Here is a 27,480-nt window from a genome sequence, read left to right as displayed (position 1 = left end):
TTTGCGAATTTTAACATCTTGATTTGTATTCCGTTTATATTCGGTATGCTTTCGGTTTTTGGCCCGTATTTACGTACTCCGTGCTTTATATACTCGGTACATATTTCGTGCGACCCCCTTTCTTCGGGGGCTTTAACGTTTCATGCCCCGCGGTACGGACGTTGGTGTTCCTCCTCGGTAGGCCACATTTACTTTATCTTGGACCGCACTTTCCATTTGATTCGGGGCTTACTTTTTGGTATATAATTACGTTACGTACACTCTTATGTATGTTTGATCTATTTGGGTACGGCGGGGCCTCGTCCCGTCATATGATTACGTCCTTTTGTCTAGAGGTCGTGGACATAGTATGTGGGTCGTGCCTACTTCCGTATGGCTGTGTTTGTATCTGTTGTATAGGGGCGATTCCTTTCGCGCGCGGCCGGTCCGCATTTGTATATGATATTTTGTTGGCGGCGGCGGTCCGCATATGTATATGATATTCCGCCGGGCCGCGTGTGGCCTTTGTTGGTATTTTTACGCGTGCGGGTTATTTTGGGTTAGTCCATAAAACAAAGGAAACTTCTGTAGAAATTTTTAAAATTATCTAAGTTTGAAATATAGCCTTACCGGCTTTTGTTATAAATATTTGAACTGGTTAGTTATGATCTGAGTTTGCGTTGGATAGATAGGTTCGGGTGCTCAGATCGGGCACTAGTCACGGCCACGGGGTTGGGTCGTGACAAATATGATATTATAATTACAACTATACTTTGTCCGGACCTGAATCAGGAGATTTCACTTAATTTGCGTTAAAATTTGATAAATGGAAGTTAGGGGAATTCGTCAGAATATTCGGGAACTTTTAGGGGGTATTTGGTCTAAAAATAAGGGGTTAAACCCCCTTTTATACTTGGCTATAGTCGGTTAGCACCGACTCAAAAATTGCTCAGCGCGATCGCGGCCCCGCCTTGTGCGCGTTCGCGCCGAGTTCTTTGGTTCTCGTACCGCGCGTTCGCGCCACCTTCTGGCGCGTTCGCGTAGGGTTAATTCCATGCTCTGACAGCCCATCTTAAAATGCTCATAATTCTCTATTCCGACGTCGGATCGATGCGCGGTTTGTTGTGTTAGAAACTACACTTCATGAACTTCACTTTAGGCTTTTGCTTTGCTTCAAAACTTCACACATACTAAAAGATATTCTTTCTCCAAGTTGGGCCAAAATTGCCCTTCATATTTTCTCCAAAGTTCCAACAACCTTAATTTCCTTAAATCACTTGTCCTCCAATCCTTCCATAGCTTATTATATGAACTTAAACTCTCATAACCATAAGATAAACACATATAATCTCACATACCTCCTGAAAGGTAGCTCGAATCTCAACATACGAAACTACGGGGTGTAACATCCTCCCCCTTTAAAAACATTCGTCCTCGAATGTTAAATTCTTAGGGATCTCTATGGAAATTTCTGCAGAGTTTCCTCGGTAACTATAATACTACCAACCTGTGACACAGCAAGCTAAAATACACAATACCACACCGGCCACCATAAGTAATAATAACTTTTTACCCACACATAACTAGTAATTATACCTGTATTATCATAGGGAAGGTGCTTCTGATTCTGATGGGTATTCAAAGCATATATGCGGTTCTGACCACCGCGAGAGCTAGACGCTCCACCTCAACCTCTGCTAACTGATGTCTAAGGGCCTCGTTCTGGGAAGCGTACTGAGGAAGTTAAAGCTGCTACTGATCCAATAGGCCGAGCCATACCACCTCTATCATTCATCAGGCAATCCCTCATACAGTGACCTGAAACCCCACATGTATAACATATATCAGAGCCCTGACTACATCGTCCAGAATGGACTCTACCACATTGACTGCATTGTGGAGGGGGCATCCTCATCTGTGCCGATTCTCTCCAGTGCTGAAAACCCGAAGCCCTCGAATTTCGACCTAACTCTGAACAAGCCGGCCTCTCATAACGCGGCCCCCGCGACGGTGAAGGTATACTGGTAGCTGAAAGTGGGGACCTAAAACTACCCCTGACATCCTGTAATTGACTAGAAGATCTAGCTTTCTTAGACTGACCCTCATTCAAATACTTAGACTGCCGTCTCTTCTGATCTTCTAGATTCTGAGCGTATGCCTAGATATGGGCGATGTTCATACCATCAAGTAAAGCAGCTGTGGAACATTCATTAATCAAATGAGGCTCGAGTCTCGCCATAAATTGATGCACTCGGTCTTCCATTTCTGCTACAATAGTGGGAGCATACCTAGCTAAAAAGTTAAACTGGAGACTATACTCCTGCACACTTCTGTTCCTTTGCCTAAGAGTTAAGAATCTATCTACTCTCGCTCGACAGACCTCTGGTGGCAAATAATGTCGAAGAAAGGCATCTACGAACCTTGCCACACGGGTGGAGGTGCAATAGCCCCTCTGGCAGACATCCAAGCATTATACCAATACACAACCACATCCCGTAATTTGTGGGAGGCTAACTCTACTGACTCGGTATCTGAAGCATGCATTACTCGCAACGTTCTCAGCATTTCGTCTATAAAATTCTGTGGGTCCTCCTCCGATTTCGACCCAAAGAACTTTGGAGGATCCAAATTAAGAAAGTCTTGAACTCTGGCACTAACGGCTCTGTCACCGTAACCTGTACCCTGCCGCTGGGCCTGAGCGGTTACTATCTAAGTCAATAACCGAATGGCCTCTCTACCTCCTAACCCGAGGCATTAGGTGGGGGGAACTGGGGGTGCTGGAGTTCCTGTATGCCCCTCTGGAGTGGTTGAGGTATAAGAGGTCCAGGATGGAACTTCATTCTGGGGCCTGCCTTCTTCTATATCTACGGGTGGCTCTCGCTCAATCCTTCTTCCGGCCACTGCCTTGCCCTTCTGGGCCGTTGTTTCTTTTCTCTTCATAGGCATTACTGAAATCATAACATATGGTTAGGAAAAAGAGAATCCTCATAACAGGGTTCTATTACACGATCTAAGATAGAAAAGAACGAAAATCTTCCTAAATGCCTTGCAGTCTCCTATTTATAAGTGTGGTGCACTGCACACCATAAACAAGACTCTGCTTGACATGGCTTGCAGATAACCCTAGGACAGACCTGCTCTGATAATACTGTCTGTTACTTTGTTGGTAGTGTGAGGCCATTGTTGTTATTGATTGTTGTAGCCCTGCGCGACATTGTATGCGTATTGTTGGGCTGTGTAGCAGGTTAGCAGTAGTATGATTATAAAGGTGACTCTGCCCGAATTTGTAGACTCATAAGAGTGCTAACATTCGAGGACGATGTTTCTCGGAAGGGGGGGGGGGGGAGGGGGGAGGATGTTACACTCCGTACTTATATATGTTAAGTTTCTTCATGAGTTGGTTGCTATAGATTTGGAAGGCGAAAATATCTTCGAGGTTATATGAGATTAGACGTGTTCATCTTGAGTATGTGAGGGTTAAAGTTCATGTTTGGCAAGTATTGGAAGGATTAGAGGGTAAACGAACCGAAGAGACTACGTTTCATCAAAGTTTATTTTTGGGAAGAATAAATACGGATCGTACTTGGATATACGGACCGTACTTCTCTTGGCAGAGAGGTCAAATTTGGCTTTGGGAAATACGATCCATAAATACGGATCGTGTATATATATATATGTATGTATGTATGTATGTATGCGGCCAGTATTCTCTGGTCGTATTTTTAAGTCGGTTCCAGTTCTCTTTTTTATGTATTTCGTATACTTATCATTTTATCTCATTTTCACTACTTCCCCTGACCCCTAACCTTCTAGAAATCCTCTCCAACATACCTAATCAACCCCTAAGTAAAATCAAGGATCAAAAGAGAAGATCAAGTGTTCAAAGTTTCTAAAGTGATTGATTGAAGCTTGTTTCTCCTTCTTGTAGAAGCTATAGAGGATACTCCAAGGTGAAGTAATCTTGGAATTGAAGTGTTCTTGAGCTCTTAAGGTAAAATTTCATCTTATTTCCATGTTTATGAGTTTATATAATAGTTATGTTAGGTTTGAAAGGAAAGAAGTTGGAGGGAAGGTTCAAATATGAACTTGATATTTTGTTGAGATATAATCTAAATTGAGTCATGTTGTTAATATGTTTTTGAGCTAGAATCTTTTTGTAAGGATAGTAGTTGGTTTTGAGATTGTATTAAGGGGGTTATGCTTGATATAATTGGAAGAAGAAAGTGTATAAGTGTTGTATACAAGGGAATATTGGGTTGTTTTGATGAGAATCTTGGGGGTAGTAGTGATGTGAAATTAAAGAGACTTGTATAAGGTTGTTGTTGTTATGTTGGTTGTCAGGTGTGCTGTAGTCACCAAGGAGATTGGAGTATTAGTCCGACAGATTCGTTGTGGGTTCGTGTTGACGACTCCGTCCGGAACTATTTTCCCTCGGACCTCACATATGTAACCTTATGTGTAATATGCATGAGATACCATATGAAAGCATGAAAATGGCATGCGCAACAGTAAGCAACATTACTACATTATAAAAGGCTTAGTCTTTAGCTCTTTCCATTTTTACACGAGTATTTTAGGAGTGATGACAACACTTAATCACAGTTAAGACATCTAATAAGCATAGAAGCAACAAATAATGGATCTCATGTCCCAATCACGAATCACAAAATCAATCTATGTTATCAGCTAATGCCTAAAGCATGACATTTAGACCGGACTATACAACTTGAATATACACGAAAACCCATAATATGACACTGATACCCGACACAAGTGCTCATCACCTCACGAGTATCGGGACCCCTTAGTTTTCCCCATTACTTCCTCTTTATTAGTCCATCTTAACCAACCACAACACTTTAAATAAAGTCAATAAATGTCTCTACTTGCCTGATTTGAAGTCCGAAGCTCAAGCGATCACCACACGGTCTTGCCCTTCTTCAAAGCCTCCGAATAATCCCAAACTGTTCAAATAAGTAATCTACGTAAATATACGAGACCGTAGACACCCACATTGCTATGATAATAATTTGGGTCCAAAAAGCCACTCCTGTACCCCAAAGGTCAAAACTTTAATGCCATTGCAAAATCGAGTTCAATAGTCAAAATAGTACTCTACGACGTAAAATAAATCTAATGGCACCCATATTTCTATATTTTAAATCGTAACCCAAAAATATAACCCCGAGCCCCCAAGGGAAAAATTGAAATTCTATTTAAAAATCGGTGTACCCATAACTTATATAGTCTAGATCCAGAAAATCACCCAAATCGTAATTTTTCATTCTCTTATCCTTAAGGCTCAAAACTCCAACTTCTACAACCCAAACATGGATAAAAACAATAACCAACGGAAATTACCATGGGTAAACACCAAAATAAAGGTTAGATACTCACCCCCCCCCCCCCCCCTCCATGACACGAGAACAACTCCGTGAAAATTACCTCAAATGGAGCTCGATCTAGAAGTCAAGATATGATGAAAATACCAAATGAATGAAGTTTGGAGTTTTTAACTCAGCGATTTCCGCTTCCACGGCAAAAAGTACGCTTCTATGGGGTGTTGTGTTTCATTTACACTTCATCTGTCCTTTGTCTGCTTCCGCGGCTCTGCTTCTGCAGACCACACTGACACTAAAATGGCCATAACTCACTCATACAACATTCAAATTCGACGATTCTTTTTGCTACGGTTCCGTAATCATAATAAGGATCTAATGGTTAAATAGGAACACAATTAGGAGCACATTTTCTCAATATGGTACCCTTTATGCCTAAAGAAACAACAAACACGAGCACGACACAACCCAAATCCATCCAAACTCATCCGAATGTCACCAAAACTTGCAGCCAAGTCCAAAATCATCATACAAACTTCTTGGAACTTTCAAAACATCTACACGGGGTCGTCTTGACCCAAAATTGACCGTGGTAAACTCCAATTCCTTAACTAGTTTCTCAACCAATGGACCAAATCACACTCGAACCCCTCGGGAACCGAACCAACGAATCGACTAAGTCATAAATCACATTTCTGACCTAATGGGATCGATGAAACTTCTAAAAATATATATTTACCCCCAATGTTAACTTTGATCAATCAATCTCATTTTGCAACTTACGGACTTCCAAAATATCCTTTTCCTCACCCATAACTCACCTAAAAGTTTCGGAAAGTGAGTCATCCATTCCCGCAAATCATAAGCATCAATACGAAGCTAACGGAGCCACCAAATTTTCAATCTGGGTTTTATTTCTTCTCGTGATCCTCTTTTCACCATAAATAGGCATATTAAATGCTAAAGTGACTTAGTTATCAAAAACCAACCAAACGAACTCTAAAATTAGCTCCGTCAATTTCTACAGGTCATAAATAATATTATAAATCTAAAAAAAAAAACAAATTGAGATCGCCAATCAGAGCATGGTTTCCCAAAATGAGTAATTAATCCAACTAATTAAATATTGAGATTTTCTAAATGAAGCCTTCTCCCAAAGTGGACTAAATGATATCCATTTGACTTCAAATTTTACAAGCAAGTCAAAATAATTATGACGGAGCTTCTGAAATAGTCGACATGTAAAATAAAGCATTGGTTCTCAAAATGATCGACCGGGTCATTGAAACGTAAAAAATCCTTGAGATAGAGGAAATGCCGACGAAATGTACCATCACAGAATCCTCTTTGACATATACCATTGAGGTTACATTGGGAAAATGGGTATTGAGGTTTTCACAACCCTAGGAACTTGTCTGAGCAACAAAGACCAGGAACATCATCTCATCACAATGACATCATAGAGAAAGTAGGGCTGGAAGAAGAAGAAGAAGAAGAAGAAGAAGAAGAAGAAGAAGAAGAAGAAACACTATGACAATTGGAATCTGGAAAACCTGAAGAGGAGAAGTTAGATGATAACCAATATCAAATGCTTGATCAAATTCTTCAGATGTACGGAATCAATATGAAGGATATGCAATGGGATGAAAGTGTAGGAGATGAACCTCTTAAACTTGACAATTGCGCACAAAAGTCAGAAATTAAATAGTACAAGATGTTTGATATAAGTTCTCTTAAAGGCGAAGATGAGGTTCGAGATGACAAGGAATTGCAAGTAGCTGGATTATCACAAGAGGAAACAACACTGGCACATGAAGAAGATGCTAAACAGGGCGGAGCCATCCCTTCGGTTGTTGGCTCGGCCGAACCCAGTAGCTTTTGTCCGAATCATATATTTGCATTAAATTTTTTGTCAAATATGTACAAATTATTAATTAAGAACCCAATAACTTTAAAGAATTAGAACTCCGAACCCACAAACTTCGAATCCTGGCTCCGCCTTTGATGCTAAACAGTTCAAAGGTAGTGTACATCAAATGTTTGATAAATTTCCTCAGAGGGATAAAATCAGTGTGACGGATGAACAATTGGAGGACACTATTGGCGATGTGCTATTGGAAATGAAAGATGAAGAGTTTGTAATGAAGCATCACATTCCATTTGAGTTTTGTCTTAAGAAATTTGATGTGAATATCAGAAACCTGAGATGACGGATGAAAATGCGCCAATAAAATTGAGAGATGTTGAGAACTCTAGAAATCACATGGACATGGTGTTCGATGAAAGCCTTTCAAGGGATGAAGAACCCCTCTTTGAAGGAGAAACTCTTAATGAAGGACAAGGAGTCACCTTCAAGTCCCCTGTAACCCACATCAACGAGCAGGGAATGTATCGAAAGTCTCTCATAGTAGCCATTACAATACGACTTGATCTCAATTCAAATGAAGCAGGAATGAATAATTCCCCCTTTGTTATAACCTTGGTCAAACCCAAAACTGTGATTTCTACATATGCCGAATATGAAGAGGTTCGAGTGGCTAGCAAATTATTGGACGAAATGTTCAGCAGAAAAGCAATTTCTAGAATTGCAATGATATGCTGTGAAATTGATAAGAAAGTAAGGTTTTCCCATGTTGTTTTCGCTGCAAATTTGGATGTCAATAACCTTTCTTTGGTTATTGAGGTGTATTGGAAGTCTACTTTACTTGACATAACTCAGTCAATACTTGATTTGTGCATGAACACTAGCCATGATTCATCTAGATTTGTGGAAAGTACCTTAATGTCTTCTTATTCCAAGTTAGGTATGGTTGAAGATGTTTATCGTATTTCAAGAAACCTTGGAATGTGGAGTACGTTGTTGATTGTATGCACTCAAAACTCTCAAAAGTCACAGTTTCATGGTACTTCAAGCAATCTTGTACTTCTTTTCTTTAGTCTTATACTTTGTTTGTGGTCTATAAGATTTGGGATAATTGTGGTTGGATAAAAGGTGGCGGATCGTCATATGTGAGTTGCCTAATTTAAAAATTATTTATTCTACTTTCTCTGTGAAATCTATAGAGAAATTGAAGTAGTTACTGTTAGATTATCCTACAGGCATTAGTGGTATTACTTTTGATGATATTATGATTCTTTTATATGCCGGAGGTAGGGGTTACACTTCCAGAGATGAGGATAAATTTAAGCTAACACTTAAATGTAGAGATGGTTATCCCGATAAATTTTTGCTGCCTCCTTATGGTAAGCTTTTCCCACATTCAAAAGTGAAGGAAGGTTATGAAATACTTACTGGTGCAAAGTTTTTGGGAAGACATTATGGGAAGGGTTGTCATTAAACTGGTTGGAAATGTCTCGTTTATTTTAGTGGTTTTTATCCAACTTAATATGATCAGTTATACATTTGAACTATCTGCTTGTGGGAGAAAGATATCTTCAGCATCAACTATTAGTTTTGTCGATGATTCTTGTGCAAATGCTAAGTTGAGTTGGCTTAAGGAAACAAAGATTTTCAAGGCAGCTAAGAAAGGTTGACTGGGTAAGATGCGACGCCATTCTTATTGTTGGTGTTACAGAGAAGGATGTGGCTAACAATGAAGATTCTATGTTCCAGAATGTACGATTTCATAAGCTAGACTAGCAAGTTGGTCGTTTAGTGTGTGAAACTTTATTTTATGAGGATTAACTGGAAAGTCGAGATGTTCCACAAGTACAAGTGTTATATCTTGTAGCAGACGTGTGCTGGAGTTCATTAAATCCTCTAGTTGTCTTTTCATTAATCTTAAGCTTATCATGCAATCACTTCTTGGGTCAGTTTGTTTCATTGCTCTTGTTTGCTATTCATTTTCCAAGGTTCTTATGAAGAAAGCTTTAGTAGGAGATGATGCTGTTTCTGGTACATTGCTGCTGGTTTGGAAGATTACTTTGACCATTAATCTGTCTTGTTGAGTTTCTTTTAATTTTTGGCGGCATCTAATTATCGCCATTGGGTGGTAACTACATCCTTATTGGGAATTGATAGCATATATGTCTTGAAGGTTGCTGGTTATATTAATTAAAATAAATGGAGGGGGATAACACTTATGCCGGGTATTTATGAACTGTTCAAGGTGGTCTTCATTGTAAAGAAACCGGCGGGAAATAAAAAATCAAAGAATTTTATCTCATCCATATTGCTCCCTTTGTACTTGGTACTAAAGCTAACAGTGGTTTCGACTTGAATAAACTGTTCCAATAGTAAATGGGAACCTTCAAGCAAATTTCACATGTTCAATGAATTGACAGTAGTATTTTGAGTAACAAAATGGAAGGAAGTGGGCATAAGAAGGTTATTACTATTTCCAGAACTCAAATCTTGAGGTCAAGGTAAGCCTGTTAATCGGTTTGAACTGGACCGGACCGATAACCGGTTAACAAACCGGCCGGTTTCCGGTTCAAAAACCGGAACGGGCCACCGGTTCCGGTTTACCGGTTAAATAACCGAAATCGGACCCGTCCGGTTCAAAAGTGTCAAAAACCTCTTTTTTTTTTTGTATATTATATATATATTATAGTATTTATTAGTATATTGTAGGTATATTTACATATGTTATATAAGTAAGGTTTATATATTTACCGACTGTAATGAATACAAATATATACGTATATATATATTAAGTTATATGCTTAAGTTATCTTATATATACCTAAAATATATTAAGAATATACTTATATATATCAATATCCTTAGGTTATATGAGTGCAAGAAGTTGGGATCGTCATCAGTCTTGAGGACAATTATGACATTTTACATCCTTTATTTTATTTGCCAAATCCAGAAGGCTCCAATCTTCTTCACCTGCCCCTTTTAATATTTTCCAGAGGCTTCTCACAAAATCCATCTCTACTAGCAAATCTATATCATCAAAAATCTCTATCAGCAAATCTCTATCATCAAAATCAACAAGCTACCTCTATCAACAAATCTTTATCAGCCTGTTTGAGCACCAAAACAAGTGGGTACAATATTTAATTTTTTTTTTTTTTTTACTCTTCACGTTCTCTTCAATTTCACATTTTTCGTGTCTGAATTTCGTGGCTTTTGAAGGAAAGATTAATAAACTTTAGGTGAAACAAATTATTGTTGTAATTCTATTTCTATCGATGCCTACTTCTTCTTCTTCTTCAAGCATTTTGCTTCCTTATACCTTAGGCTTGATTTATTCGACAGAGTTAGAACAACCACCTTTAGATCAGATACTTTATTTTAGTGTTCATTCTTTGCATTCTTCACCATGTACCTGTTTGTGATTTATCTTCCTATTTTTGTATTTGAGTGAGCAACTAATGAAGTTCTTTTAATTTTGTCACTTTGAGTTAAGTTCTTGACATTTGAAATATGCTGCGGCTTTAATTAATGGTTAAATTCGTAAATTGTACTTAAAGTTGCTCCAATTAAATTATCTCTTTACGTTCCGTTTGATCCATTTTTCTGTCTTTTCAAAGTTTTCATAGAAGCTGCTTGCTCAGTAGTAACTGATAGATAGTATTTGTAGACATCTGAGTTTAAATACATCAAGCTCATATGTAGCAGTCTGGTTCTTGAGGTTGGTTATTAGATTGTTAAAAAAAAAAAAAAAAAAAAAAAACAAGAGTTTAAGATTTTACATAGTCTAGCCTGTGTAAACATAATTGTTTTCCGGATTAAAAAGAACACATAAACAGCTTGGTCTTGCTGTATTCTTGCACCCCTTCACTTATAGCTTTTTTTTATAATTTAAATGTAGTTGCCTATTATTATGACAGGTGCATTCAACCATCAATTTGTCTAACATGACTTAACTTAATCCTAATAAGAACTTTAACCTGTTAAACAATTTTTCGTGTAGTTGCTGCTTCATAATACTGTATTGCCTTTGTATCACCGTTTGGCTATTCCTAAATTTAAAGACGGTTTGATTCAATTGTTGATGTTGTCTAAAGTACATAATAGTGTTAATGTTGTCTGATTTCTGCCATTACTATAAAGTTGGAACTTTCAGTTACAAATGCTTATGTTTATTGAGAAAGTTGGCTGAATCTGTTAATGAAATTTGTTGGTTCGATTTGAACTAAATTTTCCATTTAATTCCTTAAGTTTAGAAAATAACAATAAGTTTTATATAACTAATAGATGGGTTGCTATGTTATGTTTGATCTTATTTGTTGCAAGTTTGATTTTGTGTTGTGGTAATTGTGTACATATGTGTGTTCAGGCTCCTTTGATTGATTTAAGTAAGTGTCATTCTTCTGCATTGTTAAATTATCGTCAAATTGCTTCTTCAATTTATCTTGTTGTTATGGGATTTGCCTGTCTCTTTATTTGTTGTTTATTAGTTTGAGTATAGAAAATACTCGTATATATACAGAAAGTAATAGAAGTCGAATAGTAAATTACTATTACGGTTGTTATGATTCATTACAATAGCCATTACTATTGCCTTATGGTCAAAATGGATGGCATTGTGGTATTAACAAAAATAAAACCTTCAACTATCAGACCCAATAACCTAATGTATTGTGAACACGAAGAATTGCCCAGTGTAAGAAATATGTGTTCAATAGATGGTTTTCTTGATATGGAAGCTGAAAACATGCAAAAAGGAAAACGCAAAAGAAATATTGTTTCTTGCCGTGAGTATTATTGTTACAAACTACAAATAAGAGATGATGAAAATATAATTTTGCATTACGAAGATTATTTTAGCAATATACAGTGGATGAATGGATTAAAATTGAAAGTCAACGATTAGATTTTGCTTCGCTTAATCAAGATTTATTTAGAATAGATACGTTAGGAGGACTCTTAGATATGTTACGTCATGAAGAAAGAGAAGCTTCGAAAATAGGTAGAAATAGATATCTTCCTCACAACTTTACAGGAGGTCCACGAGACATGCGCCGCCGATATACTGCATTGGTGTAGCGTTTTGGAAAAACTGATATATTTTTGACTATGGCATGTAATCCTACATGGCCTGAAATAAAAGCTAATATCCTACGAACAGATGAAGTACAAAATAGACCGGATTTAGTCAGCCGAATATTTCATGCAAAGTTAGAAGAGTTAAAAAAAGACATCTTAACGAGAAATATATTTGGTAAAGTTGCGGCATTTATGTATACTGTAGAATTCCAAAAAAAAGGACTTCCACATGCTCATTTTCTCATTATATTAGAGGAGAAATACAAGTTATTGAATTCCAACAAAATTCTGATTGACCAGTGGCCATGGAAGCTGATATGGAAGGTCAAATTGCCCCCCAAGATCAGTGCTTTCTGCTGGATAGCTTTGAACAACTCTTGTTCCACTATAGATAATCTTAACGAGGAAAGGCTTCAATACGGTTAACAGATGCTATGTGTTTGAACGGGCTTGAAACTGTCAACCACCTTTTTTTGCACTTTGCCCAGATTGCTAGAGACATCTGGTCAATGTTTTCTCCCTTTTTGGTCTCCGGTGGGTTTTGCCAAATAGCCTCGGGGGAAGTTTTTGTAAGTTGGGGCAATTGGAAAGTTGAGAAGTCCATCGAAGAATCGGTCTATGGTTCCGTTGTTGTTGTGTGGGGTTTATGACATGAGAAAGGAACCAAAGATGTTTTGATGGCATCGCAACTAACAACTCAATTTTAAAGGCGGATGCCTAGTCTTACTTTTTTAGTTGGGTTAACCATACTCCTTTGTATGACCCTGATCAATTCTTGGATTTTGTCAACTCTCTAGTTTTATGATAGGTTTTTATTTTTGCCTTTTCTAGAGCCGACTTTCCTACTTTTGTAAATCTCGCATCCCCTGGATGCCTTGTTATTAATATACCACTTATTTCATCAAAAAAAAAAGAAATACAAGTTATTGACTCCTGAAGCATATGACAAATATGTTTGTGCTGAATTATCAGATCCTGATATCAACGTTGAATTATAAACACTTGTTACAAAACATATGATTCATGATCCTTGTGGTGCGTTAATCCAGCAAGTATGTGTACTAGAAAAAAAAGGTTACTGTAAGTTTAAGTATCCAAAAGAGTTTGCTGAACAAACAAGTAAGGGAAAAAATTCATATCCAATTTATAAAAGACGAAACACTGGAAAAAGTGTAAAAATTAGAGAACATCTAATTGATAATTCATGGGTTGTTCCTTATAATCCATATTTACTTTGTAAATTTAGCTGTCATATAAATATAGAGATTTGTTCAGATATAAAAGTTATTAAATACATTTACAAGTATATTTGCAAAGGACATGATAAAATTCCGTTTCATGTACATTCAAATGATACAAATATAGAAATAGATGAAATAAAAGAATATCAATCTGCTAGATGGGTATCACCACCAAAAGCTACATGGTGTATATTTGCTTTTCATATCAGCGAAATGATTCCAAGTGTATATCACCTTCAATTACATCTAGAAGGACAACAATTTGTTTCCTTCAAAGTTACTGATAATATTACTAAGATTCTAAATAATCCTACGATTGGAAAACAATGTTGACAGAATTTTTCTTGATGAATGCTGAAGATGAAGATGCTAAAAACCTTAATTTGCTATATCGAGAATTTCTAGAATACTTCGTATGGTCAACAAATAAAACATGGTCCCGTCGCAAACAAGGAAAAGTTATTGGTCATGTTGTAACATGCCATCCAACAGAAGGTGACAGATATTATCTTAGATGTCTACTAATGAATGTAAGAGCACCAAAATCTTATCAGGATTTGCGGACTGTAAATAGAATGCAATACAATACATTTAGAGAATCAGCTGAAAAGAGAGGATTGTTACTTTGCGATAACAATTTGATAGAATGTATGTCTGAAGCTATAAGTTACCAAATGCCATATAGTTTAAGGCATTTATTTGCTACATTATTAATTTATTGCAATCCTACTAATCCAAAAGAATTGTGGGAAAAATTTGAAAAACCATTGTCTGACGATTTTAAGAAATTTACCAACTTAGGCACACGAGATATACGTTATAGAGTATTAAATCATATTAATGATATTTTACATTCAATGGGTCGTGATATCAACGAATTCCAGCTGATACCAGAAATGATAAAATCTCCTGAGATAGAAAAAGAAGCTAAAGATGTTCATTTCGAAAGAAGTATTAGAGTTAGTGAACAAGATTTATTATTAGAAAAAAAATTAAATATCGAACAAAAAAGAGCTTACCATATCATAATTGAAAGAATATTTTCAAACAAATCAGGCGCTTTCTTTATTGACGGCCCCGGTGGAACTGGCAAAAGCTTCTTATACCGTGCCTTATTAGCAACTGTTAGACATAGTGGGTTCATAGCTTTAGCTACAAAGAAGCTCAGGTGTTGCAGCTTCACTCCTTCCCGGAGGTCAAACTGCTCACTCATGCTTCAAAATACCTATTGACATTGAAGAAAATTTTAGTTGTAATATAAGCAAACAAAGTTCATTAGTTTCTTTGATTCGAGATGTTAGATTAATTGTATGGGATGAAATCTCAATGGCAAAAAAGAAAATGGTTGAGGCTTTAGATTTACTTTTAAAAGATTTAATGGAGCACAATATACTATTTGGTGGAAAAGAAGTTGTTTTCAGCAGTGATTTTAGACAGACTCTTCCCGTTGTACGTAGTGGAAAAAAAGAAGAGTTTATTCGTGAGAGTTTATTATGCTTTGATATTTGGAATCAACTTGAAAAATTGCAATTGACAGAAAATATGCGTGCAAAAACAGATCTTGCTTTCTGCGAATACTTAATGCGAATTGGCAGCGAAAAGAAAAATACTCAAGGAAAAATTACCATTCCTCATTCTTTAATTATTCCATTTACTTCCGAACAAGAATCCCTGCAACTTCTATTTAGAGTTACTTATCCCAATTTACATGTACATCATTCGGATGCTTCATTTATTACTTCTCGCGCTGTTTTAACTACAAAAAATGACTTTGTTGATGAAATTAATAATATGCTAATAACACAATACCCAACCCCTTCGAAAATTTACTTGGCTATTGATGAAACAATTGATCCAAAAGATCAAAGCGAATATGAAGATTTCATGCACAGTTTAAATCCTGCAAGTTTCCCTCCGTACAAGTTGACGTTACAAAAAAACTGTCCGATTATGTTATTATGTAATCTAAATCCTTGTGACGGTCTATGTAATGGAACTAGATTAATATGTAATGATTTCAAAAGTCATATAATCAGTGCAACAATATCAAGTGGGGATTTTAAAAACAAACATGTATTCATTCCACGAATCCCTCTCCTAACATCGCAGGATGAAAAATTACCTCTTCAGTTTAAAAGAACACAATTTCCAATACGATTATGTTACGCCATGACTATAAATAAAGCACAAGGTCAAATGTTAGATTTTGTTGGTATTTACCTACGTGAGCCAACATTTTCCCATGGTCAATTATATGTCGCTTTATCACGAGCCAAAAGTTCTAACTGTGTAAAGGTATTAATTAGACCATCTACAACTGAGGACAACGACGATCACTCTACCTATAATATAGTGTATGATGAAGTCATTGAAAAGGCTTTTTCCGTGGATTGAGGCTATCCTTTGGTACAACACATAACCGACTGCGTTGTTCTCTACCTTTTCTTAATGTATAATAGACAACATTGTCACTATTATCATTGTTAATATATATTGTATTGATGTCTGTTTGTTACATAATTGCAGATTAGATCGATATGGCAATTAAATCTACTATCAAGTCAATCACTCCAAAAACTGAGGATTGGATATGCAAAATTCAAGTAGTAGACAAATATCCTCCCAGAGACAAGAAAGATAAAAGTGAAAAATACCAACTGATGGTTTTGCAGGACGAAGAGGTGGCTTTACCGCTTTTATACTGTACGAACTAGATATGTTTCCACAATTTAATAACAATTTTTTGTCTTATTTGATTGCAGGAAAATCAAATTCAAGCCATCATTTGGAATGTTGATATAGTGCAGTTTGACAAGTATTTCAAACCATTCCAAACATACCTGGTGTCAGTTGCACAAGTGAAAGAACCCAATCCCGCATGTGCTAATCCATTCAATAAATACACTTGGACAATTGACAGAAATACTATTGTTGAGCCAATTGAGAAAGTCATTCCTCTAGAGAATCCATTGCCACCGCCAACACGATTGGCTGTCACTCCTTTTGAAGCTATTGAGTTTCACGTGAAAGATTTTGAATTTGGTAAGTAAAAAACCTTCAGTATCTCATTTACAAACTCAAACTCTATTTTTCACTTATTAATTTATTGTTTCATTATCTAAAGATGTGCTTGGACTACTTATTAATGCGGACTTCCAAGTAATGCATCAAATGGAAAGAAAATTCAAGAATTCATCATTATGGATACTCAGTAAGTCTATACTCTCTTGAGTATTTCCCAACTAACTAATTTCAATATTCACTTCAGCTTTCACGTAAGCTAGCTTTGTATTTTTTACGTGGTTTTACGTTTTGATGGTATCAAGTTATTTAAAAAAAGGTGTATTCCGCACAGTAAAATTGAAATTAAATTTCAGAATTTTGAAATAGATAATTAGGGCTAACCAAGTTCTGGTTCACATAATTGTTTCAAATAAGTCATCAAAATGCTTAATGATGTGACCTTAAGCAACTCAATTTGTTACTTTTTGCTATACACAGTTTATTACACAAAAAGAAAAAAAAAATGCTTTGGGTTGAATCTTTAATTCCAGGGTTTCAGTTTTAGTTTAATATTTTTTCTGATTGCTGTATTGGAACTTTAGTTACAGGATTTTAGTTTAATGTTCTTTCTGATTCTAATAAATCTTTAATTACTGGATTATAGTTCACTTCTACAAAAAGATTGTTTTTTTAGTTAATTAGCAGCTCCATTTGTTGTAACTTGCCGTGTTTCTGTCGATTCGTTTCAACTATTTATACATATGTTCATGTTCATTAGTCCCTGAACCAAATATTTTTTTCCCTCTTTCCAAATAGTCTAATGCTTTTGTTTGTAAGTGACAGTTGAGTCTAGCATTCTCCAGTTTGAGTTTGTTCTTGAGCATATTCAAGCTTAACTTGGAGCAATATCGACTGCATGATAAAGCATGTCTATTGCTCAAATTTCTAAGTATCTAGAATTGGAAGGAGGTCTAGGATTTGAGTTGTGTTTTTGAATCAATTCAGCGTATCTCCGTTCCTTTTTTTCTCCTTCTTTGATCTTGGGAAGTCTACATTATAACAATTGGGGCAAAGAGTGTACAGTTGATGGCTTTGCTGAACCAGTAACTTTTTTTGGATACTGAAAAAAAATTACTGTGATGTGAGCAACGGAAGCTTGAATAGAGCCTATCTCTAAAAACAGGATAGCTACAAGCTATAATTTACACAAATTCACATTGAGTTGATAAAAAAGACCTCCATATTTGTTTCATTGTTCCTTTGTGTCTTTGATTTTATAAACAGAAGTTGAACATCCTCTATTACTTCAGATATACATATATTTCTTCACCTTTGCCTTAAATTTGGTTTTATAATCTCATGTGCTTTATTTTATTCTTACAAATATCAATGTTAATTTAACTTGCAGGAATATATGTTTAACTACTATGTTTAATGAACAGCATGAATACAACTTTCTCTTTGGCATATCATCACTGCATGACTTTTTATTAACAAACTTAACAATTGTTGTTGTGAAGAGTTATCTTACTCTGTTGTCAATTTGTTTTGATAAGGTTTACCTCAATTCAAATGGTTAAACATCTGCTTTGTAGCATCAACAGAAAAAAGCCTAAAAAGCTAACACTTTGGGAGGACTCTGTTGAACATTATGGAAATGAACTTTCGGAGAAGGTGAAAGACTATCCCGTCTTCCTAGCTAGAAGAGTGGTAAAATCATCATCAGGTAAAATACATAAAAAATTATGTTTTTTTTTTCTCCCTAAACACCTAACGACTAACCAAAACTAAATATCCATATCCATATACAGGGATATGGAGCAGATACAACACGACAATATTGCTAGATCCAACATATCCAGAAGCTACCACATTAGCTGCATGGTAATGACAATACAACTTATTTAGACTATCCTCCAAAAGTAGTGTAATTTTCAAGGGTCCAACACAAGTACAACAACATTTCTGAAACCACCTGTTTTATAGGGCCAAAACAATTCAACGACAACTCATTGAGTACACAGCTAGAACCATATCCCCAGAAGGCACTTTTCTTTTTGTTCCCTTTGAAGAAGAATCAATATTCATATCCGATATTCAAATGCAGCCACAGGTACAACAACAAAGAATGACATTTAACCTTCCAGTTCTTTGCAACTATTTTTCCACTCAACAAAAACTAAATCAATTTCTGAATTTACAGGGACAAATATTCTACATTGATGGTCAACTTTCACTCATAAATGAAGACCAACATTTCTGCTCCATGGCGTGCTCAAATTGTAAAATGCCATTTTTAAGAACTACTTCACCAAGGCCAATCTACTGCATGCACTGTGAATGATCCACCCAACTTATTCCCAGGTATTACTAATAAACATACCATCAAGAAATATTCAACCTTTAAAGAACTATTGGAATATTAGACAAGTTCCCTGCTATGACGGACTTCAGGATAATTAATCATCATCAACATCTGGCATTATTACATAAATAATAAAGGTGAAAGAGAAGTTGTCTTATTGAAATATTATTCTTGGTTTCTATCCATAACTACTGTCCACTACAGTGTATATAGTTCAGCTCATTTGATATAAGATTCTGTAGAAACCATTATCATAATGTGTTAGAATGCAGTACATGGCAAAGAAACTAAGGTAGTTTTATCATACACTTATCTAAACGTAGTAATTTTTGTATAGATTTGCCTCCCTTGGCACTAAAAATTAAACAACCAGAAGGAACATCGAATTTTATAAATAGATCAGCGCAGTAAGCGATTGCACCTCTACGCAGCCTCCAACTTAGAAACAGATTCCTTGCCTCGTGGCCAGGAATTTTTCCATCCCGGTCTATGTCCACAGCCATAAATACTTTGCTGTACTTCTGATAATCAGACCGAGTCATTCTTGCCCAAGGAAGCTGAGACTGACTAGAGCGATAGTTTCTAGCTCAAAGACTTGGCACTAAGATCTGTTAGTAACTATCTCCCGGTCAACTGAGCTGGCCTTTATTGGCTGGTGAGACTGCTAAGCTGCTAGCAGAAGATAAACTAGGTGCGGAGTTTTATTTTAGTTGAAAAAGGGGTCAGATGCAAATCCATTTTCAGATACTGATACTGCTTTAGAATCCTTACCATCTGGCTGACTACCACGCAAAGTCTAATTGTATAGGCGACAACTAATTGGATCTTGCAAAAACTATCAGCACACTATTGTTGGTGAAAACAACACAATAAACAAATCACATTAAATTTTTATTTGTTCTTTGGGAAGTATACAAGTTACATAAATCAGTCTATGCGAATAGGATTAAGAAAGAGAAATAGTAAATTTATTAGATCCTAATGGTGGTTGTAATTACCTCACAAGCTTTCAATGTTAATACTAATACCTTTAGGTAGGCATGTTGATCTCAGTTCATTGCTATTGACTTCAGAGAAAAATGAACTATTATTATCAAGCTATTTACAAATGCTATCTTCATATTCATCCTTGCATGCTTACTTTTTTGTAATCTCTATTGTGTTTGCCTTTGTTGATTTGGATGATACCACTCTGTTGTTTTGGATGATGTTCTCTGGTAGCAATAAAGTATTATGTAGATGAATTTTTCCAGTGGTAGTTGTTACCTTCAGTGTGAATAATGTGATACAAGTAGGAGTAAGACAACTATTCATGAATGATATGCGATAATCAAATAAAAACTGGTCATCAATTTGTTGGTAGACATCGTTCTTGCACTGTGCAAAATTTTTATAGCTTTCTCCATGTATCAACAATTTACCAAGTAGCTCATTTATGTTCCTCACGTATTAAACTTCAAAATGTTTTTTTACTACTTTATAACAGAATCCAATTTGAAGTTATGATCACCGATCACACTGGTAGCACAATAGCCTCCATCTCGGATCAATCAGCAGCGAAGATGTTGAACCTCACAGTACAAGAGATTTATGAGATCTGCCATGCAAAGGTATTTTTCATATGATCGAATTTATAAACTTACGACAATCATCATGACTAACTTTCTTTCTCGCTGCAGAGAAAAACGCTACTTCTTGACAATGCACATAGACAATTAACAACAAAGACTTTCAGAATCCAAATGAAAAGATTATTTTCCAAAAATCAAGATAAGGTAGCTATTCTAAATTATGAGGAAAAAGAACCTACCAACCAACCATTACTAGCTGCTGAAGCAATCAAGCGCAAGGCTATGGAGATTGGCAGACCTTCCAGCACTAAACAAAAAACAGAAACCAAGCCTTCTATCAAAATGAACTGAAAGCTACCCGAAATGTAAGTCTCACAATTTCACACATAACTGAATCTTCTATTATTTCTAAATCTATTACCTGCTACATTATCTTTACCAATTTTAATACATATGGAGTTCACACCTCTAGATGTTATAGTAATCTAGACCAAACTATATGCTGTACATATCCATCATAGCTTGTGTTAACCTGAACTCTTTTTTTCCCCACTGTCTGTGAAGATTTTGTTGATTATTAAATTTCGAACTTAAAATTTTTGGTTATTTTGGTGTTATGTTAGCTGACTCAAGCACCCAAACTGAAATTTTAAGGTATAAATGACTTAAAATATTGATTTCTACTGTTTCGAACAAGCTTACGCATATCTTCATTATTTTATCAAATAATTATTATTTTCAGCTAATATATTACATCTTTGTGTGTCTGAGAAAAATAACTACACACACAAGGATAATCTCCAAAGGCAAACACATTTTTCATGGACTGGTTTCATTTGATGAGGATGATATATACTATTATACTACCCCTTATACTGCTAGACATGTTCATGTTGCTTCTTTGGCATTTTGCTGTACTGATGGTTCAAAATGGCTAGCTTATGCTAGAATCTACATCTTAAAGGAGGTTTAGATACCATTAAAAATGCCAATTGTGAACGACCCACACTTATGGATCCAAGAATTGAGCATAATGTCTCCTCCTGTTTGTTCTGATGTCTGTTCTTTTTTTTTTTCCTTTTTTTTTTTTCCTTCCAAAATTAATGACTAGCTCAATTTCATAATGGTTAAATTAACAATAGTACTAACACTAAAATAATATGCATAAGGAAATTCCAGTTAGAGTTTTGCTACTTCTTTGATTATATTCCAAAGGAATTAGGAAAAATATCTTGAGAAATAGCCTTCTATTTCCGAAGCTTTCACTTTTAATCCCTTATCCTTCCTTTATTGGATACTATTACTCTCCTGCCCTTTTACATTGGATCCCTTGTTACTTGATAATCGTAAAGAGCATTCATATGTGCTTTTAAGCACTAACATTCCATTTATACGGTTGAAAGGGGGTGTCATAATATATATTTCTACTTTGTCATCGATAGTAATTGAAGTCATTCTGTTCTTAATTTTTATAGTATGTAAAACAGGGCTATCATGTTGTGTTTCTCTGACTAGAATTTAGGAATTTCATAGTGATTTTGTGCATTCGTTGTCTCATACAACCTATTAAAAAATTCAATAAAGCTTTTATTGGACATCAAATTGTGCAACTACTAATGCCTGCACTATTAGAACTGAGCGTTGCTGCCATCTAAAATTTACAATTCAACTACTTTCAATGATTTATTACTATAAGTTCGCTCTGAATTAATTTCTGACTGGCTGTTTTAAGCTAATTTTGACACTACTAAAAAGTTGTAATTAGGTTTCTGGTAGTAGAACTGGCAAGAAAATGATTTGCGTCTAATATTTGGTGTATCTTATCTCATATGTCTTACTTTCATCCACTAGACCCCTAAAAATTCTTCATTTGCATTCTCATGTTTCCCATAAGTACTAATAGTAAATATGAGTTAGAAATGTTTTTGCCTAATTTTGTAGTTCTGATGCTTGATCTTTCTTTCTGCCCTCACAACTTTTAATCGCAGGAATATATGTTTAACTACTATGTTTAATCATTTGATGAACATCTACATTGCTAAACAATGCTAGCATCATTCTGTTATCAGCTCACCTTTGATCTTTGATTTTGTCAACAAGGTTTTGAAGTACAGTAAAGCACAAACAACTATGTTTTTGCCACAGCACTATCAAGCTGGTATCTTTTTGCCGCATCACTGTCTTTTTGGAAAGCTACATTATAAGCATATGTGACGCCCCATGTTTTCAAAAGGTACATTACACAATTACTCCACTCTCTACATCTATCATTTCAACACTTCCACTAATTTTAACAACAAATTTCTACAGGTATTTTGTCAATCATGGCGTAGCACAACAACAACATACATGACTGCTACTAACAAACTACCCAATTACCAATGCCAACCTTTCGTATATATATATATATATATATATATATATATATATATATATATATATATATATATATATATATATGCGCATAGACAATGCAATCATCAATGTAATAGACAATATGTATATATGCATAAACAGTGCAAACTTATATATGCTTGTATCTTTATTAGTAATATAAAATATATATACTAACACTCTCTAATACATAAATCTGTACAATTGTATAGATACATTATAATCCAAACTGTGCGCACGGGCGTATACTATATATACTTATATATTATAACTTAAGTTATTTATAGCTTAATTTTTTTCTAAGTTTATAATTTCGTATGTTATAAATAAGTATATTTATATTATAAGTATATTTTTAGTATATTTTAGTTATTTTTCAAGTATATAACTTTTTAGTTTTTAATTTAAGTAGATGTATATTATAAGTATATTCTTAGTATATTTTAGGTATGTTTCTAACTTAATATAAGTAAAAATATGAACACAAGTAAATATAAGAAAGTTCAATGAGCTATATATTTTATTCATTCTTGGATAACATTTATTTGCAAGTTGTAGTTTTTTTTTAACTTGCAAATAATACATGAGTTGCAAAAAAATAGTAGAATAATAAAATCATCAATTCTCAATCATTTGGTTAATTTCTCCCATATCATATTCGACCATGGAGATATCTTTAAAGTCTTTCATTTGGTCCGCTCCACTTGCTATCAAATCTTCAATCTCTTTCTCTTCGCCTTCTTTCGCTTCTAAGTTTTGGTTGCGTCACTCCGATCTAATCCAATCGCGAATGCACACTAGTACTTGCAAGCTAAAGTCGGATAATGAGTGTCTATGGTTTCCAATTTGTTGTCTTCCTTGGCTAAATGCACTCTCCGAAGCCACGGTTGATACTTGAACCGTAAGGATATCTCGACCCATTCTTGAGAGTATCGGATGACTTGTCTTGTATTTTTTTCACCATGCTAAGACGTCCAAATCATCTAGTTCCTTGATATCCACATTTGGCTGCATCAAATAAAAGTTATATTCATCAAAGTTTGCATTACAAGAAGGAGTTGGATGTGAATGTAAAACTTTTAAATGCAACAAACCCGACAAGCCCTTTTTGCTACTTTGAGAAGTAGTAGGGCGTAGAGCAACGGGTGTAGCATGTTCTTCCAAATTAGAATAATGACTAAAAACTTTTCTAAACTCGACATCAATAGCGAGTTCGGCTTCAGCTAAAGATGGTTGAACCACCTCTTCAATTTCTAAAAATGTATAAATTTGATTAACCAATGCTTTAGTATAAGACACTTTTAAACAAGGATTTAAAAGAGAAGCCAATATAAATAAAGTTGGGATGGGAAAAAAATACTTCTTAAATTTTATTGTCATATAAAAAATAGCCGCTTGATAACTGGGTTTATATTTATACTCTTGTAAAACCCTAGCTATTTCCGCTAAGTACGCTAAAATTTCGATTACCGTGGGATAGAATCGTTTAGAAAAAGCAAGAGTTGCATTATAAATTTTTTTTAAGAGTTCAACACATTCCTTAACATCTTTCCAATGCGTAAAATTTAACCAATCATCATTATTAATATTATATTTATTGTGAACTTGTTGTATGGGAATCCTATACTCATGCTTGTTGTAGCATAATGTAAGTGTAGTTCCACCTAATCTCAATTTCTACTTGAATTTTTCTAGGTCTAAGGTTATTTTCCACACAACATTCTTAAAATCTCTAAGTCTTCCCCTATTAGCATTACAAAAATGAAACGCAACCGCCTCTCTAACTTTTTGAATAGAATCGTCAAAACACACAAGACCATCTTTAACAATTAAGTTTAAAATGTGCCAACTACATCTCACATGAAAAATATTTTTTATCGGAGGGTTTAATTCTCTTTTTAAAAGACCAATCGTCTTTGTATTATTAGAAGCATTATCTAAAGCAATACAAAGTGTTTTTCTATAAATGTTAAAAAATCTCATAATAGTATACATTGAATCCGCTAAAAAATTTTCATCGTGACGATCTTTCCCTTCATCATATAAAAAACCTATAATTCTTTTTTGCATAACCCAATTATCATCAACCCAAAAAAATCTAAAAAAAAAATCTAACTTGTTAAGACTAAGACCCAAATCAGCGTAAGAGAAACATTACAATTTAAAGAATTAAATACATGACGCAAATAAAATCTATATTTTTTATACAATCTATAACGTCCGCTCTACAAGTACTTTTAGGAATACCCTCAAATAACGGATTATAATAACGTTGAATGTAAGTAACAAATCCCAAACCCGAAGGAAAAGAAAATGGTAAACAATCATAAGCTACCATTTTAGCTATTTTTACACGCTCTTTTTTCTTGTCATTCTTAAAAATTTTACCGGTTCGTGGGTCTATCGTCATTTGAATACCCCCCACATTTGAACCCGTTTGCTCTCCCCAAACATCTATATGTTTCTTTCTCATATGACCATTTAGTATACCCGTTCCACCATCCTTACTAGTTCCTTGCCTAAAAGCAAATTGTTTACATATGTTACATCTAACTGTTTGACTTTCCTTATCCTTAGTCATAAAATTCCAAATTTTAGCGGTTGGCTTACGAGTTATAGGCGGTTTATCTTGTGTATGTGATTGTGCAGGACTTGTATCTCCTATGGGATTTTCGGGGGCTTGTGTTTCATCATCATCATCATCATCAATTTCATTAAAAGTGTCGGTATAATGTTGTTGCATTGCCTCATGACCTAAAAGTGGATTATTTCCACCAACATCAATACCTAAATTAGGTGTTTCTTCCACAAATGTTTCCTCATTAAACCCACCCCTAACAATACCACTACTACCTGCACCACGTCTAAATCTCTTCGCCATTATTAAATAGAATTAATTTAAATCACAAGAAAATAAATTGCAACAAATTAAATTGCTAGAATTAAATTGCGAAAAATAAAGATAGAGTTGGAACGAAGGTACCAAATTGCCGGACTAATTTCCAACAAAGTGAAGGCGGCTAGAATTGTAAATCCACCAAAGCTACTTCGAATTGTTGCAAAATCACCAACTCCACCAACAATATTATAATTGCAAAATTAATAATTGAAACTATAATAAGACTTTATAATATTTATTTGAGAGAAATTTAAAGTGGCTAATTGTTGCAAAGTAATTATAATTGAGAGATTGAGAGAAAGAGAAGAGTGAATTGGTGTGGATTAAAATGAAAATGGAGAGGGGTTTATATAGGAGTGGGAGATGGGTTAAAGTGTTAAAAAAAAGTGGGGGGTTGGGGGGGGGGGGGGGGCAAAATATGGGTTTGGGACCGTTTGGCAACGGCCATTTTTGCAAATGGACCATTGGCCAACGGTTCAACTTAGCAGCCCAACGGCTACATTTAATTTTTTTTTTTTAATTCGACCGATTTTACCGGTCCGGTTCCGGTTTCAAAAAAATCGAAACCGGACCGGTAGTTAATAAACGGTTAACCAGTTTAACCGGTTCTGATTTTACCGGTCCGGTTACCGGTTTGAACCGGTTAACCCGAATCGGTTGACAGGTTTGTTTTAAAGGAGGATGAAATGTCACGAATTGGGAATTTTGGGAGATGTTTGGATTGCCCAAAATTAGCCTTAAGTTTTCTGAGGTGTCCAGTCCTGTATATTTAGTTATTTTCATTTCAGTCTTTCATAATTGCTAGTCAGTCCCTAACGGTGGCATTATCATTTGGAGCCACGTGTTCTATTCGTTAGAGCTAGTTTCCCTTTGAATGTTCTACTCGTGCTATTTTGTAGGTATCTTGAATGAAACAAATATTTATATCTCCTTCTTCCTCTTCTTTTCTTCCCTTTTTTTCTAATTTCTCCGTTGTTGAGCTCACCAGAGCTCTTGATATCATTTCTCTAGGAAAACAAGTACTCCTTCCTCCCATTTTAAATGAAGGTGCTTGACTTGACATAAAGTTTAAGAAATAAATCAAGACTTTTGAAACTTGTGGTTTAAAACAAACCATAGAAATGTGTGGCTAGAAATTGTTTCATTAGGGGTAAAAAGGTAAATTTAAAGTTGAATTGTTACTAAATATAGAAATGTGTCATTTTTTTTTGTACTGACTAAAAAGGAAAGAGTATCATATAAATTGGGACGGAGGGAGTAAATGACTTCCCTGATGAAAGTAGGAAAAACAAATTTTATAAGTGTCATTCCAAGTTCATTGTCTCCCACCCAACTACCCAATGCCTCCAACCCACCCCTTTTACCATCCATCCCGATCCCCCAATCCCCACCTCACCCACCTCCATTGTGTTTTGTTAGATTACATATAAATGTTTTTAAAACAATATTTTTTGCTTACTTACCAAACACTAAAAAATAAGTAAGAAACCGACTTTTCTAAGAAAACATTTTTTAAGAAGACATTTTTACATGGACAATATTTTCCTTCGTACCAAACACATCCTATATGTCTGAAGGTTGGCCTTGCCAAGATCATAATTTCGGTGAAATATGTGAAGTTGGCTTTGACAAGCCATTATATGTCTGAAGTGCAGCCATTATATGTCTTAAATTAGACCCCACAATTTCAATAAAAAATGTCAAAAGTATGACCTTGCCCAAATCCCAACTTTAGTAAAAAGAATG

At 35.2% G+C, this 27,480-nt stretch overlaps 2 protein-coding genes and 1 long non-coding RNA gene across 3 annotated transcripts; 2 read left to right on the top strand and 1 right to left on the bottom strand.

Annotated features, from left to right (window-relative positions):
• The first annotated feature begins 10,574 nt into the window (after positions 1-10,574).
• On the top strand, positions 10,575-20,480 carry LOC132037760 (uncharacterized). Its single transcript, XM_059428367.1, has 8 exons — positions 10,575-11,570; positions 16,034-16,183; positions 16,265-16,544; positions 16,627-16,713; positions 18,317-18,389; positions 18,492-18,618; positions 18,709-18,869; positions 20,357-20,480. Exons 2-7 carry the CDS (start codon positions 16,040-16,042, stop codon positions 18,847-18,849), a joined length of 852 nt encoding a protein of 283 aa, XP_059284350.1. The 5' UTR covers positions 10,575-11,570; positions 16,034-16,039; the 3' UTR covers positions 18,850-18,869; positions 20,357-20,480.
• On the top strand, positions 14,829-15,896 carry LOC132038543 (uncharacterized). Its single transcript, XM_059429196.1, has one exon. It carries the CDS (start codon positions 14,829-14,831, stop codon positions 15,894-15,896), a length of 1,068 nt encoding a protein of 355 aa, XP_059285179.1.
• Positions 20,481-23,327: 2,847 nt separating the features above from the next.
• LOC132037059 (uncharacterized) lies at positions 23,328-24,230 on the bottom strand. Its single transcript, XR_009409759.1, has 2 exons — positions 23,708-24,230; positions 23,328-23,632 (listed from the first exon to the last, which is right to left on the bottom strand). It is a non-coding gene; the product is annotated as an uncharacterized LOC132037059 (long non-coding RNA).
• Positions 24,231-27,480: the final 3,250 nt, after the last annotated feature.

The sequence above is a fragment of the Lycium ferocissimum genome, chromosome 11 (genome assembly GCF_029784015.1).
Source record: "Lycium ferocissimum isolate CSIRO_LF1 chromosome 11, AGI_CSIRO_Lferr_CH_V1, whole genome shotgun sequence".
NCBI lineage: Eukaryota > Viridiplantae > Streptophyta > Magnoliopsida > Solanales > Solanaceae > Lycium > Lycium ferocissimum.
Note: the sequence above shows the minus strand (reverse complement) of the source record. Positions and strands in the feature narration are given on the sequence as shown.

Excerpts from the sequence above, each read along its gene's own strand:
- LOC132038543 (XM_059429196.1), top strand. The coding sequence starts at position 14,829 with ATGGCAAAAAAGAAAATGGTTGAGGCTTTAGATTTACTTTTAAAAGAT.
- LOC132037760 (XM_059428367.1), top strand. The coding sequence starts at position 16,040 with ATGGCAATTAAATCTACTATCAAGTCAATCACTCCAAAAACTGAGGAT. Across the intron at positions 16,545-16,626 it reads CGTGAAAGATTTTGAATTTG|ATGTGCTTGGACTACTTATT; the intron begins GTAAGTAAAAAA and ends CATTATCTAAAG. Across the intron at positions 16,714-18,316 it reads TTCATCATTATGGATACTCA|GGATATGGAGCAGATACAAC; the intron begins GTAAGTCTATAC and ends ATCCATATACAG.